The sequence below is a fragment of the Blennius ocellaris genome (genome assembly GCF_963422515.1).
Source record: "Blennius ocellaris genome assembly, chromosome: 14".
Lineage (NCBI taxonomy): Eukaryota > Metazoa > Chordata > Actinopteri > Blenniiformes > Blenniidae > Blennius > Blennius ocellaris.
The window spans coordinates 9,392,513-9,406,138 of record NC_137663.1 but is presented as its reverse complement, the minus strand read 5'-3'; the positions used below and the strand labels follow the sequence as shown (position 1 = coordinate 9,406,138).

The following is a 13,626-nucleotide window of genomic DNA, read 5'->3' as shown; positions in this document are numbered from 1 at the left end:
TTTTATTGCTACTTTGGACTCTTCCGATCTGCAGTGCAGTGTTGACAGAAAAAGAAAAAAACAACAACTGCAAACAACAGCTGGAATATTTTTCTTCTTCTTTTTCTTCTGCAAACTAGAATGTCTGCTGTCTCCAATTCCGGAGGAATTTCCAAACTGGGCATTTTTAGGAAGAAAATATCCACAGAGAGATTTTTGAAATATTTATAGCAGCTCTTGTACAAGAATGGTGGTTGTGACAAGGAACCTATGGATGACCCAGTCTGTGGGAGAGCTGGTGCCGAGACAATTCACATCTCTACCAGCTACGCTGTCCGTCTAAAACTCTTCCCCGGAGAGGCACAGCTGCTGCAGGCTGGGGATGTGATGGGGTGACTGTTGACATTCCCCTCACCCACCCCCGTCTCACATTATTAACACCGTAATATAAACAATGGATCAGAATTTCTCAACTGTTCGAGATGGCAGGCAGCTCACATCGGAGAGAGACTCATCGAAACGTGTTCTGACGGGATGCTTCCTCTCTCTGCTCATCTTCACCACGCTGCTAGGTAACACCCTCGTGTGCGTTGCCGTCACCAAGTTCCGACACCTTAGGTCAAAGGTCACCAACTTCTTCGTCATTTCCCTCGCCATCTCCGACCTCCTCGTAGCTATTTTGGTGATGCCATGGAAGGCTGCCACAGAGATCGTGGGGTTTTGGCCATTTGGAGCCTTCTGCAATGTCTGGGTGGCTTTTGACATAATGTGCTCTACTGCCTCTATCTTGAATCTGTGTGTGATCAGTGTGGACCGTTATTGGGCCATTTCGAGCCCGTTTCGCTATGAACGCAAGATGACCCCGAAAGTGGCATGTCTGATGATCAGTGTGGCGTGGACTTTGTCCGTGCTCATTTCCTTCATTCCCGTTCAGCTCAACTGGCACAAAGCGCAGACCACCAGCTACGCTGATCTAAATGGAACATACCCCGACGAGCCCCCTGATGAAAACTGTGACTCCAGCCTTAACAGGACCTACGCGATCTCCTCCTCCCTCATCAGCTTCTACATCCCCGTGGCGATCATGATCGTCACCTACACCCGGATCTACCGCATTGCCCAGAAACAGATACGGAGAATATCTGCCCTGGAACGAGCGGCAGAGAGTGCCAAAAACCGCCACAGCAGCATGGGGAATAGTTCCAACATGGAGAGTGAGAGCTCATTTAAAATGTCTTTCAAACGAGAAACCAAAGTCTTAAAGACACTCTCTGTCATTATGGGTGTATTTGTGTGCTGCTGGTTGCCCTTCTTCATCCTTAACTGCATGGTACCTTTCTGCGAGCCAAACTTGCCAGATGGGTCCTCAGACTTTCCTTGCATCAGCTCCACCACCTTCGATGTATTTGTGTGGTTCGGCTGGGCAAATTCGTCGCTCAACCCCATCATCTATGCCTTCAACGCAGACTTCCGCAAGGCCTTCTCCATCCTCCTGGGGTGCCACCGGCTCTGCCCGGGGAGCAACACCATCGAGATCGTCAGTATTAACAACAACATGGGGGGCCCTACCTCGAACCCCAACTGTCAGTATCAGCCCAAGAGTCACATCCCAAAGGAGGGCAACAACGCAGCCAACTATGTGATTCCCCACAGCATCCTGTGTCAAGAGGAGGAGTTACAGAAGAAAGACGGATGTGGAGGGGAGATTGCGGTGGGCATGGTAAACAACGCCCCAGAGAAACACTCTCCAGCCATCTCTGGGAATTGCGACAGTGATACTGAGGTCACGCTGGAAAAGATCAATCCCATAACACAGAATGGACAACACAAAGCCGTGTCGTGTTGAGAAAAAGGCTAAGATGGATCGAAATGCAGTAAGACATGTATGTACGCACAATGAGAAGAAAGGCTCACAGAGGAGGACAGTAGAGGAAACATCAGCGACAGACATGTCTGAGAGCATGCTTGACCTGTGAGCGGGATATACAGGACCTTAAAACTGTCGACAAAAATCTGGAAAACCTTCAGAATGTTTCAACGTAAAGGCACTTTATCTTGGATATAACTATCTGCAAAATACTTTCAGCATTTATTGATGAAATCACTACATTTGATGATAAATGTTGATAATGTGAATAGCGGAACACGAGCTACATGCACACGTATGCATCTTTCAAAACACTTTCAAAGATGCATACGTACGCATGTGTATACTGTACAGTGCTGACACTATTCAGGAAGGACTTAAACACAGTATGTACAGTGGAGGAACATGTAGTAGTAGTAAAATATCTTGTAGGTAGGTGCTTTGTATGTGTTTCATGGAGGAAAGAAATAATGAACTGGGTAAATTGGTTTTGGTACAGTATAATTAGTTCTTCATTGCCATTCTTTTATTGCAAAATCAAAACACTTTGATTGCAATGGTAATCTCATTTTAGTTAGGAAAAACAACGCCAGACACCAAAGTAACAAGGTCACGATTGAAACAACGGAAAGATAAAGAAGTATGATATTGTAAACCAAGCTGTCATAAAATTTTAAGTATGTGACTTTCAGCCTTTTTTTTTTTAAACGGTCTCTGAGACATTTGATGAAATCATTTTTTTTTCAGAGTTCCAGGTGAGAAAAGGAGAAAGGGAATGGGTAAAGTTATTACTGTGGTCTTCTTTGCTTTCCTTGTATCCCATTTTACACCTTCTCAGTCATCTGGGAATTGACAGGCTGCCTCACCTGAAATATCCACCATCTCCAGCCCTCCCTTGGTGTTTGAAGAGGCTTTGCCTTATCTCTGCTGCTCTTTGGCAAACCGACTTTAAGCCCTCCAACCTCTTTCCACTCTCCATTTTACTGCTTCCCTTCTGTCAGTCAGCAAATCCTCTCCCACCTTTGTACTTCCCTTATACTATATACTTATTTTATTTTTTTTATTACTGCCAACTCCTTAACTTCCTTCTCCCCACTACGATTCTGTCTGTCAGCATGGTCTTTTGCACCTACACCATCTAATTTTGGCAGCCCTCCATTTTCAGTCCACTTTAAGTGGTGGTAATGATTTTTTGGTTTTTTTGGGTGGCAATTCCAACCAATCATAATTAAGAAAGAATGTAAATGTGCGATGTAATTCTTTAGCACTTGGACAGCAACAGCAGACAGCAAACACCATGATGAGGATCAGTTTCTAAATATCAGACAATATTTGTCTGTGTGCAGAGTTGCACTTCGTTAAATGCATAACTTGCTGGAGTGAATTTTGTCGCACCATCTACTTCAGCGGTTGCATTTTAATTTTCACCAGTCACATTATGTGCAATTTATACTGCTTGCAACTCTTTTAAAGTGATATGATATTTTAAGACTAAAAATATCAACATGAAGCTGTGACAGAAACACTCCTAATTGTGGACTATTGAGCAATGGCTTATTTCATGAATGAATTCTCTCGAGGAAAAGAAAAACTGTGCTCTCTCTCCACCACCATTTCCATGTTTCAGGAACTTAAAATTCACACAGGTTTAATTGTTTGAAGTTTGAAATAGTACAATATGCGTAGTGCACATAGTTAGTTTCCCAGTCTTATTCTAAAAGCAACTCTTTCCGTTGTGTTCAGTGTTGCCGGGGAAAGATTGCTTTGCTGCGAGCTTTCTGACATTGTATGCCAAAGCATCCAACTGCATGCCGCTTGTGTCCATGAAGGCGTGAAACTGTTGCACATCAGAGAAAGGAAGAGCTGATCCAATAGAAAGCAATTGGTCTTGAATGAAGCGTTTGATTTTCCTGCTCTGGAAAATCCAATGCTATCTAGATGGCAACACAGCGAGGGGGAGGGGGAGATTTTTTAGCTCAATATGTGGCTTGGCTTGTGACACAAAAAGCGACCCATTGTCCTCTCTGCCTCTCTGTGCTCTGCTCCTGCCACTTGCAGCTCCATCGGCTGAAATTCTAACATCTGAAAAGCAATTTGTATTTGCTATATGTAATGTTAATCACGTTTCTTGAGCTACTTCAAGTGCCACAGTATACGCTCTATACTGTTTCCTCTCTGCCATATAGCCACCATTAGCTCCCCTTCCACCCTTCGCCAGTTCCCCTAAATTTACTTCCTAATAATGTCCAAATAAGCACCAACTTAAAAATGCAGTGGAACGTGAGCTGCATGGACGGCGTGCATCTGATGGATGGAAACAGCCTTGAGGAAGCCTGCCCTCTCCCACCCCTCCGCACACACCTCCTTTTTTCTCTCCATCTCTTTCCCTTTTCTCTTGGTTGCTTCTGTCGACTTGATGAGCGTTCCCGATGTTAACACAGATTGAATTTATTATTAAACAGACAGAGCCGACTGTTTTCTTTCTGTATTTCAAGTCAAAGCGCTGAATCAAAGCCCCACCTTGGCCATTTTTGTTATTATTGCATCACCAATGGGTTTTAGTCTGGGTTTTTATTTGTGCCAAAAATGTGATTTCTAGCTGAATGTGGCTGTACTGTAGCATATGCTGTGATTTAACCAGTGTTTTATAAGCTTAAACTTGCGAGTGGAGTGCGGTATGGGTACTCTAAATTATACTGCCATTTCGTGTGACATGTTTGGCACTCACAGGTTTACCAGAGATGTTTTCATATATGCTGTTATGTTCGCTTTTATAGAAACATACCTCCCGCTGAGAGCTGAAATGATCTCTGCTGCATTATGCCTCCATGTTAAACCCCCATCTGAGCCTTCACCTTGTCAGCTCGGTGAGTCATCTTCCCAGCTGCCTCTGCTTTGATTTTGGTGTAGGGGGCGATGTCAGGCGATAGTCCCACGAGCAAAATGTTCTGTTTGATCTGGAGCATTTCCTCTGGGCTGCCCTACAAGTTGCTTTGGGGAGTTGGAGTGACAGTACACGGCCCCTCAATCAGTGTCGTTACATGATGTATGACAGCTTAAGCAAATCTGACAAATGAATCCCTCCACTCTCCTCCTCCTCCTCCTCCTCCTCCTCTTCCTCCTCCTCCTCCTCTGATGACTGGCCACAGGATGCAGCTGACATCGGCCTGAATAACATTCCTGGGTCCTGGGAATGTGCAGCCATTTTAATGATGAGGTTTCAGCTTGTTTAACTGTCTCAAATAATGAGGGAGTCCCTACCTCAGCTACAACTCAGTGATGGAGCTCCATGTGGGAAAACAAACAAACAAATAATACATGAATAAAATCTTAAAAAAACAAAAAAAACCAAAAGAAAAGAAAAGAAAAATCAAAGTAAACAAATGGCAGTATTTTGGGTTGGGGAGTGCAGGGATAGAGTATAGTACAATGATGTTCAAAATGTAGTCGTGATGAACACAAGTGCTTTTTATCTTCAAAACTCCTTAATGTGTGTAGCAAACTTACATGCTGTATGTTTCTTTTCTCCAGCGTGGGATTATAACTTACAGTAAGATGCAACAGTCACTGACTATTTATATATTTATTTATTTACATGTTTCTGGTGTTCATTCATGAAAGTTGATGTCAAAGATTATAACCCTCAGAATTATTACAGTATTTAGTTTACAGTTTGTACAAAGAAATGTGCCCTTCTTGTAAAATAAACATGTATGTATTTTTTTTTTCATCTGTGTCAGACGCATTTGTGCTCATTTGAGAGGGGTGTCTGGATGTGGAATGGCGGTGGTGACCTTTGACATTTGCTGGGTATTGGAAGATCATGTCACCGCAGAGGATCAATGAGGATTGATTTTGAACAGTGACGCATATTTTTTTCCGGCTCCCTGAGCGTGGTGTCCTCGCTGTGTTCCTGACTTTGCCCCACATTTACATAACCTGACAGCCACTTGACAGTTGACACGTCCCCTTCTACCCTCTTCCACCCCCCCCCCCCCCCCCCCCCCCCCAAATAGTAACTTGTATGCGGGTGCAAGCACATGCAAGCAGTGTCAAACGTCTTGTTTACCTCCCAATGCAATGATGCAAATCACCACATATTTGTTGGACATTAACTATTGCTGAAAGTGGAAAAGTATTTGCAAATGTTGTGCAGGCAAACCAGGAGTTTTACACTTACAGTGGTTATCCTCCAGATTAGTCCGTCTAAAAACATGCAACTGTTAGAGAATAGAAATGATGATCAATATTGTATTTGAGATTATTCAGATTGTTACTCTACATATTTCAATAATTTGTTTAAGGTGAGAGCTGTAAGATGGTTTAATATTATGTGATCTTGGGGGCCTTTTTATGTGAAATGTGCATGTTCTCCCTGTGCATTGTGTTGACTTTTCTGCTCTATGGGTTAATTGCCCACAGATGTGAATGGTATGGTGCCTGTTTCCCTATTTGATGGACTTGGGGACCTGCCCAGACTGAGGGACAACATTTCAAGTGAAAACAAACAATTTAAAAACATTTTTGGTTCCAGGAAAGTTGGCGCAGCAAAGTTCTGAAAATAATGTCTGTTTACGTGTCAATGGCAGATACATTGAAAATTATATACTTTGCATGCCAGGCCAATATTGGGTGTTGTTTGGCTTTATTTTGAAACCAGACACATGAAGGCAGAGAACAGTACGCTATAAACAACAACAATGGCGTGTATACTAACATTGGTTTGGACAGGCAATGAAGTTGGCTTACAAATACAGGTGATTCTCAACTATTAAGCTACCAAGTCTTGGGAGACTATGGACCCGGAGTCCTGCCACTGTTGTTTTTGTTGTTGATCGACTCACACGTGCAAAAAAATCTTTTACTACAGCCATGATGCACATGTGCAGTAGCAGTGCTTCCATCTGTCTTCACAATGGATGGAGCCCAAACATTTCCAGAAAGTTGTGCTTTTTGGCTGTTTACACGACAACACAGTGAACATGTTTTTGAAAAGTTCCATATTGGAAGCCATTCTCAATAAGTTGCATTTTGAGTGGCTCAGCGCAAGCAGACATGTATGCAAGCAACTTTATTTATAAAGCACATTAAATTAACCACACGGACCAAAGTGCCATAAAAGAATATAAATAAAATATAAAAGTGCACAGTGCACAACTCACATTATCAGATAGATAAGAGATACAGACAGTGCAAATAAAACAGGCACTGTTAAAACAGGTTAAAAACATGGGTAATATAAAAAGCATTACACAGATAACCACCGAGCACCATTGTCACGTAAACACACACTTAAAAGGCAATGAAAGTCTTGCGGTTCCACTTGAAAAAGTTGTCGTGTAACCACAGCTTGAGCTTGAGACCACATCCCCAACCACCAACCTTTGCTAATCCCCACCACCTCCTCAGACAACCCCCCCCCACCTTGCTTCCCTGCACGGCACAAAGCAGGCTGTGAGATGAATGGATGAATGAACAAGTTGAGATCTAGAAATCTCAATTAAAAATGAATGTACAAAATGAATAGCAGATGTTGTGGTTTACAATGTGACGGACAAGCTAAAGAAAAGGCTTTATAGATTCAATCTGCGACAGCAGAGCGTGTTGTTAGAAGTTTTCAGAAGAGGGCACATTCCATGAATTGAAAATTGAAAGAAAAAAAAAATAGACAAATGTAACACACAGTGATGTTTAATGCAAAAGCTTCTCTATGCGTTGCCAAGTTTGACTCTCACACGAGGGATATATTTAATTACGAACACTCGCAAAACACTCATGGCTTTGGTGATGGGATTTAAAGTGACTCTCAGCTGAAGCCACAATCTCTCAGTGCTTCGACACAAACCTGCCAGCATTTCTTTCTCTTTTGTTTGAAGTTGTTTGTTTATTTTTCACTTTAGGCTTTTCGGTCAGTGTCTAAAGTCTACTTTTACCAATTTCCAAAAATGTATATCTTTAGAAATATTTTAACTGAGCTGCCTTTTTACAGTCTGTAAAAACACGTTTAAAACAGGCCTATTTCTCATTGCATTTGCCAAAATATGTTTGAACATCAGACCAAAGACTCAAGCAATTATCTTTAACAGAGTGAATTTATAGCAAAACAACACAAGGTATTGAGTTCCTTACAATGGTTGTGAGACATTTTTAATTGGCACAACCTCTAGTGGAGGATTAAACAAAAAACATCCATTCTGAAAGCTGAAAACTGAAAGCAAAATTGGGTTTGTGTAGTGCTTTTGTGAATCATTCCAAATGTATAGAGATGTCTGACTGCTCCTGAAAAGGCAATTTATCATTGTGCTTGAAGGTTCTGTCATTTCCCTGCTGAAATGAGGTCTCGTCCAGTGAGAGGCGGAGAGTCGTGCATTATGTGGGAACTCAACCTATCAGTCAGGTGAGGTTGGCTGCAGAGCATGCACAAATGATGAGAAACGGCATGATTATTTAATCAGTCTTACGGGATGTGTGTTTTAAACTCCAGCTCTTGTGACAGAGCGACACTTTCTGTTTAGCGCTCTGTATTGATATTTAACCTATCCCCATCCAGCCTGAGAGTGAGCGATTGGTAAGAGAGGGGTCACAGTGGAAATGCAGTCAAGGTTAATGATAGACTGCAGGCAGCAAAATGCAACATAGTGTTGTTTTCGTGTGCGTGCGTGAGTGTGTGCATGCATCCACAGCGCTTTAATGTGCTTATGCAACTACACCAGCCCTCATCAGCTCCTTTGCTCACTCCCAACAGAAGCGGCACGCAGCATCCTTTCTGAATTCCAGATTCTTCCACATTTACTGCTACACCATATAAAAAAAAACTGTAAAATCTGGGATTAAATTGACAGAATCTTCAATGAATTCCTTAATTGTCTAATTCAAGTCAGTATCGAGGATATACTCACAAATTGTTGCAGCTTCATAGAACAATCACATTATCTTAACAGTGCTTCTGTTGATTTCATCTAATTAGGAGGAGAGCACATGCCATCAACGCCACAAGTCTAAGTACCGTCATCCAATTTGCCCGTATTCCCTATATATTCACTGGCTCAAATAAATTCTAACAACACCTTAGACATTATTTCAAGATTTCAAAGTCACTCTATGCCGGTCTGGCTTAGTAAAGATTTTCATGTTAAGTCTATGGTCCATTTCGGTTTGGTGCGACCAGTTATGACACTCAAAGATACCATGAACAGCACTTTTAAGGATGAAAAACTGTTCGGAAATGTAAAACAACACATTTTACATTTAAAGCCACTGTGAGGCCAGAAAAAAACAATATGATTCATGTAAATTTCCTGAGGCAGTATTGAGTCACAGGGTTCAGTTTCAACTATGCAGGATCAATGCTGAGTGAAAAAAGTCTTTGGCTTCTGGGGTGTTCTGGTTTATATTTTGGTTGTGGTGCTGAAATATAAAGAGCAACGAAAGGGTGCTGGAGTTGTTGGAAGTGTGGTTGTAAGTTTACTCACAGAAAGTAACAACAAAAAGATTAACATGAAAACTGGTTGCAAAGCAGCAACACCGTGGTAAATACATATTTCACATCACACTCTTTTTATCAGCTTGTCCAGTCTGTTGTTGTTTTTATTTGTGAGCCTGCCAACCCAGCACACCACAGCAAGAAAGAGTGCACTGGCCACCACAGTGTGGTAGAACATCGTCATCGTCTCCACACATACATCAAAAGACCTGAGAGTTCTCAGGAAAAACAAACGGCTCTGCCCCTTCCTGTGGAGGGCGTCGGTGTTCGGAGACCTGTCCAGTTTGTCATCAATGGTGAGACCAAGGTATTTGTCGGTGTGCACCATGGCAATGTCCCCTCCCTGTATGGAGACTGGCAGAAGGGGGGGGGGGGGGGGGGGTCCTCTTCTTCCTGAAGTCCACCGCCTTCTCCTTCGTTTTTGCCGTATTAAGGTGTAGACAGCACTCAACGCACCAGTCTTAGAAGGAAGCCACCAGATCCCTGTACTCCTGCTCCTGACCGCTCATGATACAAGCCACAACAGCCATACTATGTGAAAAGCATTGATATTATGTAATTGACATAATTCTGGCTCACAGAGGAAGGGGGGGGGGGCGACGCTAACCTGATCTCACATAGTTTCCCACGTCCTTTAACTTTGTTGTATTTGAGTCAAGTAGTTCCCAGACAGTGAGAAGCATTTCTCTGGAGAAGCCCGGGACCTCCCTGAACTGCTGTTTCTGTTCACGTTAAATATTCATGATATATCTAACAGCATTGTCCACCACCCATCGTCCACGGAATCTTATTTTATTCCTCTTATAGCTCCTTTTCATTAAATTCAATTTACCTGAGTATCCATTTAAAGCGAACATGTCCTTGAACCTCTGTCTTTACCTCATGCCAGCCAGAAAATTCCCAGCGGCCTTTTTTTTTTTTGACAGCTTCTTCCATCATTACTCAAATGCTTCTACTTAACAATGAGACGCCGGGGAGTTTGATCACTTTCATAGCATCTATTTGACTCATCTGCTCCCTCAGAGAAGAAAAAAATTGAAAACTGTGCTCTGATCAGACCATATTGCAATGGCATAAGAAGAGTTATTAGAGCTAAATATATATTCTTAGACTGGATAATGCCGACCTTGCTTTGAGTAACAATCATAACACAGTTTGAGTGTTATTTATTGAGGTACATGTAATGGCCGACAGAGTCTTTTCTGTCAATGTTCGCTCTTATGTAGGTTAATTAAACGACTGACAAGTTAGACACACCTCGCAAGTACGATGCAGCGCAGCTCCAGCTAGTTGCAAACTACAAACCTAAAACCTCTCCTGCTTTTGTCGAGGCAAAATATGTAGCTTTAGAAAAATGTATGTGCTTAACGAAACGATCAATGAAATGATTGGAAGATCTGAAACAAGGACGAGACAAATTTATCGGTACTGCAACACTGAGATATTTTCAGGTTTCAGGTTGTGACTGAGCTTTTCTATCATAGGGTACAAAATAACGATTGATGCTAATTTCAGGAAAAGCAACTAATATGTCTTTAAAAATCTATTTTTAAAATCAATATGTATGTTTTCTTTTTTTCATACCTTAAATACATTGAGTCATGCCATCATTACCTTTAGCATCTCAACAAAAGGTAAGAAATTTCTCACAGGATTGCAAATTACCAATATTACTTCTGAATTGTTCTTAATCCACCAGAGCTAATTGGCTCATATAAAAACTATTAAATCTTCTCTTCTAATGCCAATCCATCTATTTTTATTGACTGGTGGTGTTGATCAATCGCATATCTTCACAGACTGGCATCAAGCTATCCTTCAGTACGACGGCGCCTCCCGAGAGATTTTGTCAGAGAACAAAGATTTGGGGATTGGACAGGATGAATCTGCCTGCAGCACTTGTGGGATCTGCTTGGCTGCACTGCTCGTACCAGAGTGACAACACCATATTGGTTGACGTGTGTTAAATGTTGCTTAAAGAGTGTGTTATCACATAGGAGGGTGTGACCGGGCTGGTGAACGCCATGAGGCTGTTGTTTTTGTTTGTGGTCCATCTACTGCAGGGGTGTCCAAGACAAGGCCCAGGAAACCACAATTCAATAAATTGCAAAGAGGCCATCAACGTTTTAAACATGGTATTGTTAGTCGTAGCGTACACAACACTGAGACTCGAGCTGAGGTAACTGCATGAAAGCGAGATAGCTCGTTGCTCACAAAGGAGCAGTCACCTCAAATCCATGCTGTCATTGAGTTTGTAAAACCATGCACGCAAAAAGCTGCAAAATTTAAGAGTTTTCAGACATTTTGCTGTAGTTTGCACTAGGAAGTATCAATAAAATTGACTTTATATTTAAAACCTGATGACTACTGTACTGACAAACTATTTTAAATCAGGACTTAGGGGAGTCCATCTTTCTCTTTCTTTTTTCCTTCTCTTGATTGAATGGAAGTTTTTTTTGGCAGACTTACAGAATGGAGGGACCGCTGTGTAAAGTATTAATTGAAAGGGTAATTTTTATTTTATTATTATTATCATTATTATTATTATTATTATTATTATTATTATTTTTTTTTTTTTTAATTATTATTATTATTTTTTTTTTTATTTACCTAATGACAAAATACTACATTAATAGGAGGGAAAGGATAGGGGAGGAGGACGAGAAGGGTTTGGGGCCCTACAATTGTTGATGTCATTGTTTTGTTTTTTGGTTGTTTTTGTTCTAATATCGTTCTAACTGAGTATAGAAAATGTATGTATAATATAAGAATACTGCATGTACCATACACATATGCTTATTTGAAAATAATAATAATAATTAAAAAAAAGAAGTAATAAACAAAAAAAAGAATTCCAGTAACTTCTTGTGCAAACTGTCAAAGTCATTGTATTAGAGCGCAGCCTTATCAGGAACTTTTGCAGACAAACTTTGAAAAATGCCTCAGTGTCATCACATTTAATGGCTAAATTACATTTTATGGCTTCCAGCTGACATTTAAAGCCCCAACTTCTCCCTCTTGTTTTCTCTCCTCTTCACCCTTCTACTCTTCACTTCCTTTTGCATCCTGCTCATAATTTGTCAACAACTAATCTCCTCCCTGAAAGCAGCGGAGTGACTCACACTCCCAGGGCAGTGAAGTACTTTAGCTCTAACATGTTGCTTAATTAACGCTGAGTAACCTCTCTGTCTAGAGAGTTTAATAAAAGAATGCAGTCTCTCAAAATAAAAAGCCTTATGCGGGTCATCCATGTCACGTCAGTAATAATAAAAAAAAAGTCTTGTCCCATCGCCAAAACAAATTCTGTATGAGGCTACTGAGGGCCATTACTGTTGCATTAGAGAACATGACTGATGAAGTGCTACATAAAGAGTTGGAGTAATCCCATCATGGAGTGTTAAGAGCATGTGGAAAAAAAATTCCCTTAAAGATAAACAATAAATGGCAACTGCCAAGTGACTTTGTCTTCACTGTCGAAGTTATGAATGAAGTCCGTATAAGACACAAAGGAGGAACTCTCAGAGAAGCGAAGCGAGAAGGAAGTGCAGGCAAAGTTTCATTATATAGTGCTATGACACTATCTTTTATTCATAAGGACGCTCTCTTTTTCTGCTGCAAACCCAGGTCCCATTCCATTCCTCATTACCATACTGTCATAATGCATAGTCTTTCAAGTCGTATCAGATATTTTCTCTTTTCAACCTTTTCGTCATCTTTTTTTGTAGGTTATTTATTTTGGTTTGTTATTTTGTGAATTAATGAGTGTGCAATATCTCACTATTCTGAAATTGTCCGTAATTCGAGGGAGATTACCCGTGAACTGCAGTAAGCAGGGAAAATACATTGAAGAACAAAAACGAGTCGGACCTGAAAACCACCTGTCTTCTTTCTGTGTACCTGACTCTGCATCATCACTCTGCTCATATCAGTTTCACTTGAGCTTCTCACTTTTCTTGCTCCAGTCAGCAGAGAGTCACTGGTGCTCGAAGAACAAAGACATGCAGCGAGTCAACATTTTACACTGAGAAAAATCACAGAGAGGAATCCAAAAAATCGAGCCGAGCAGAGCAGAGAGAATTTTTTCATGTCATTTCCCAGCATGAAACTCTGATGTGAGTTTGTTGTAGGCTGACTTTAAATCTAGGGCCAAAATAAGCAATATTGTCTTCATACAATTACATTTTACAGATCTATACTGCATTATAAATCAATATTAAGAGGAGATTGGTGTGCATTCATCAGCCTGAGTCGTTTTGCCCAAATCTATTGAGCTTTAAAGTGTTTTTGAGTTTTTCCT

The 13,626-nt window shown here is 41.1% G+C and overlaps 1 protein-coding gene across 1 annotated transcript; it reads left to right on the top strand.

Annotated features, from left to right (window-relative positions):
• Nucleotides 1-433: 433 nt before the first annotated feature.
• drd1b (dopamine receptor D1b) lies at nt 434-2,426 on the top strand (the record flags this gene model as incomplete). Its single annotated transcript, XM_080508217.1, has 1 exon — nt 434-2,426. One exon carries the CDS (start codon nt 434-436, stop codon nt 1,823-1,825), a length of 1,392 nt encoding a protein of 463 aa, XP_080364343.1. The 3' UTR covers nt 1,826-2,426.
• Nucleotides 2,427-13,626: the final 11,200 nt, after the last annotated feature.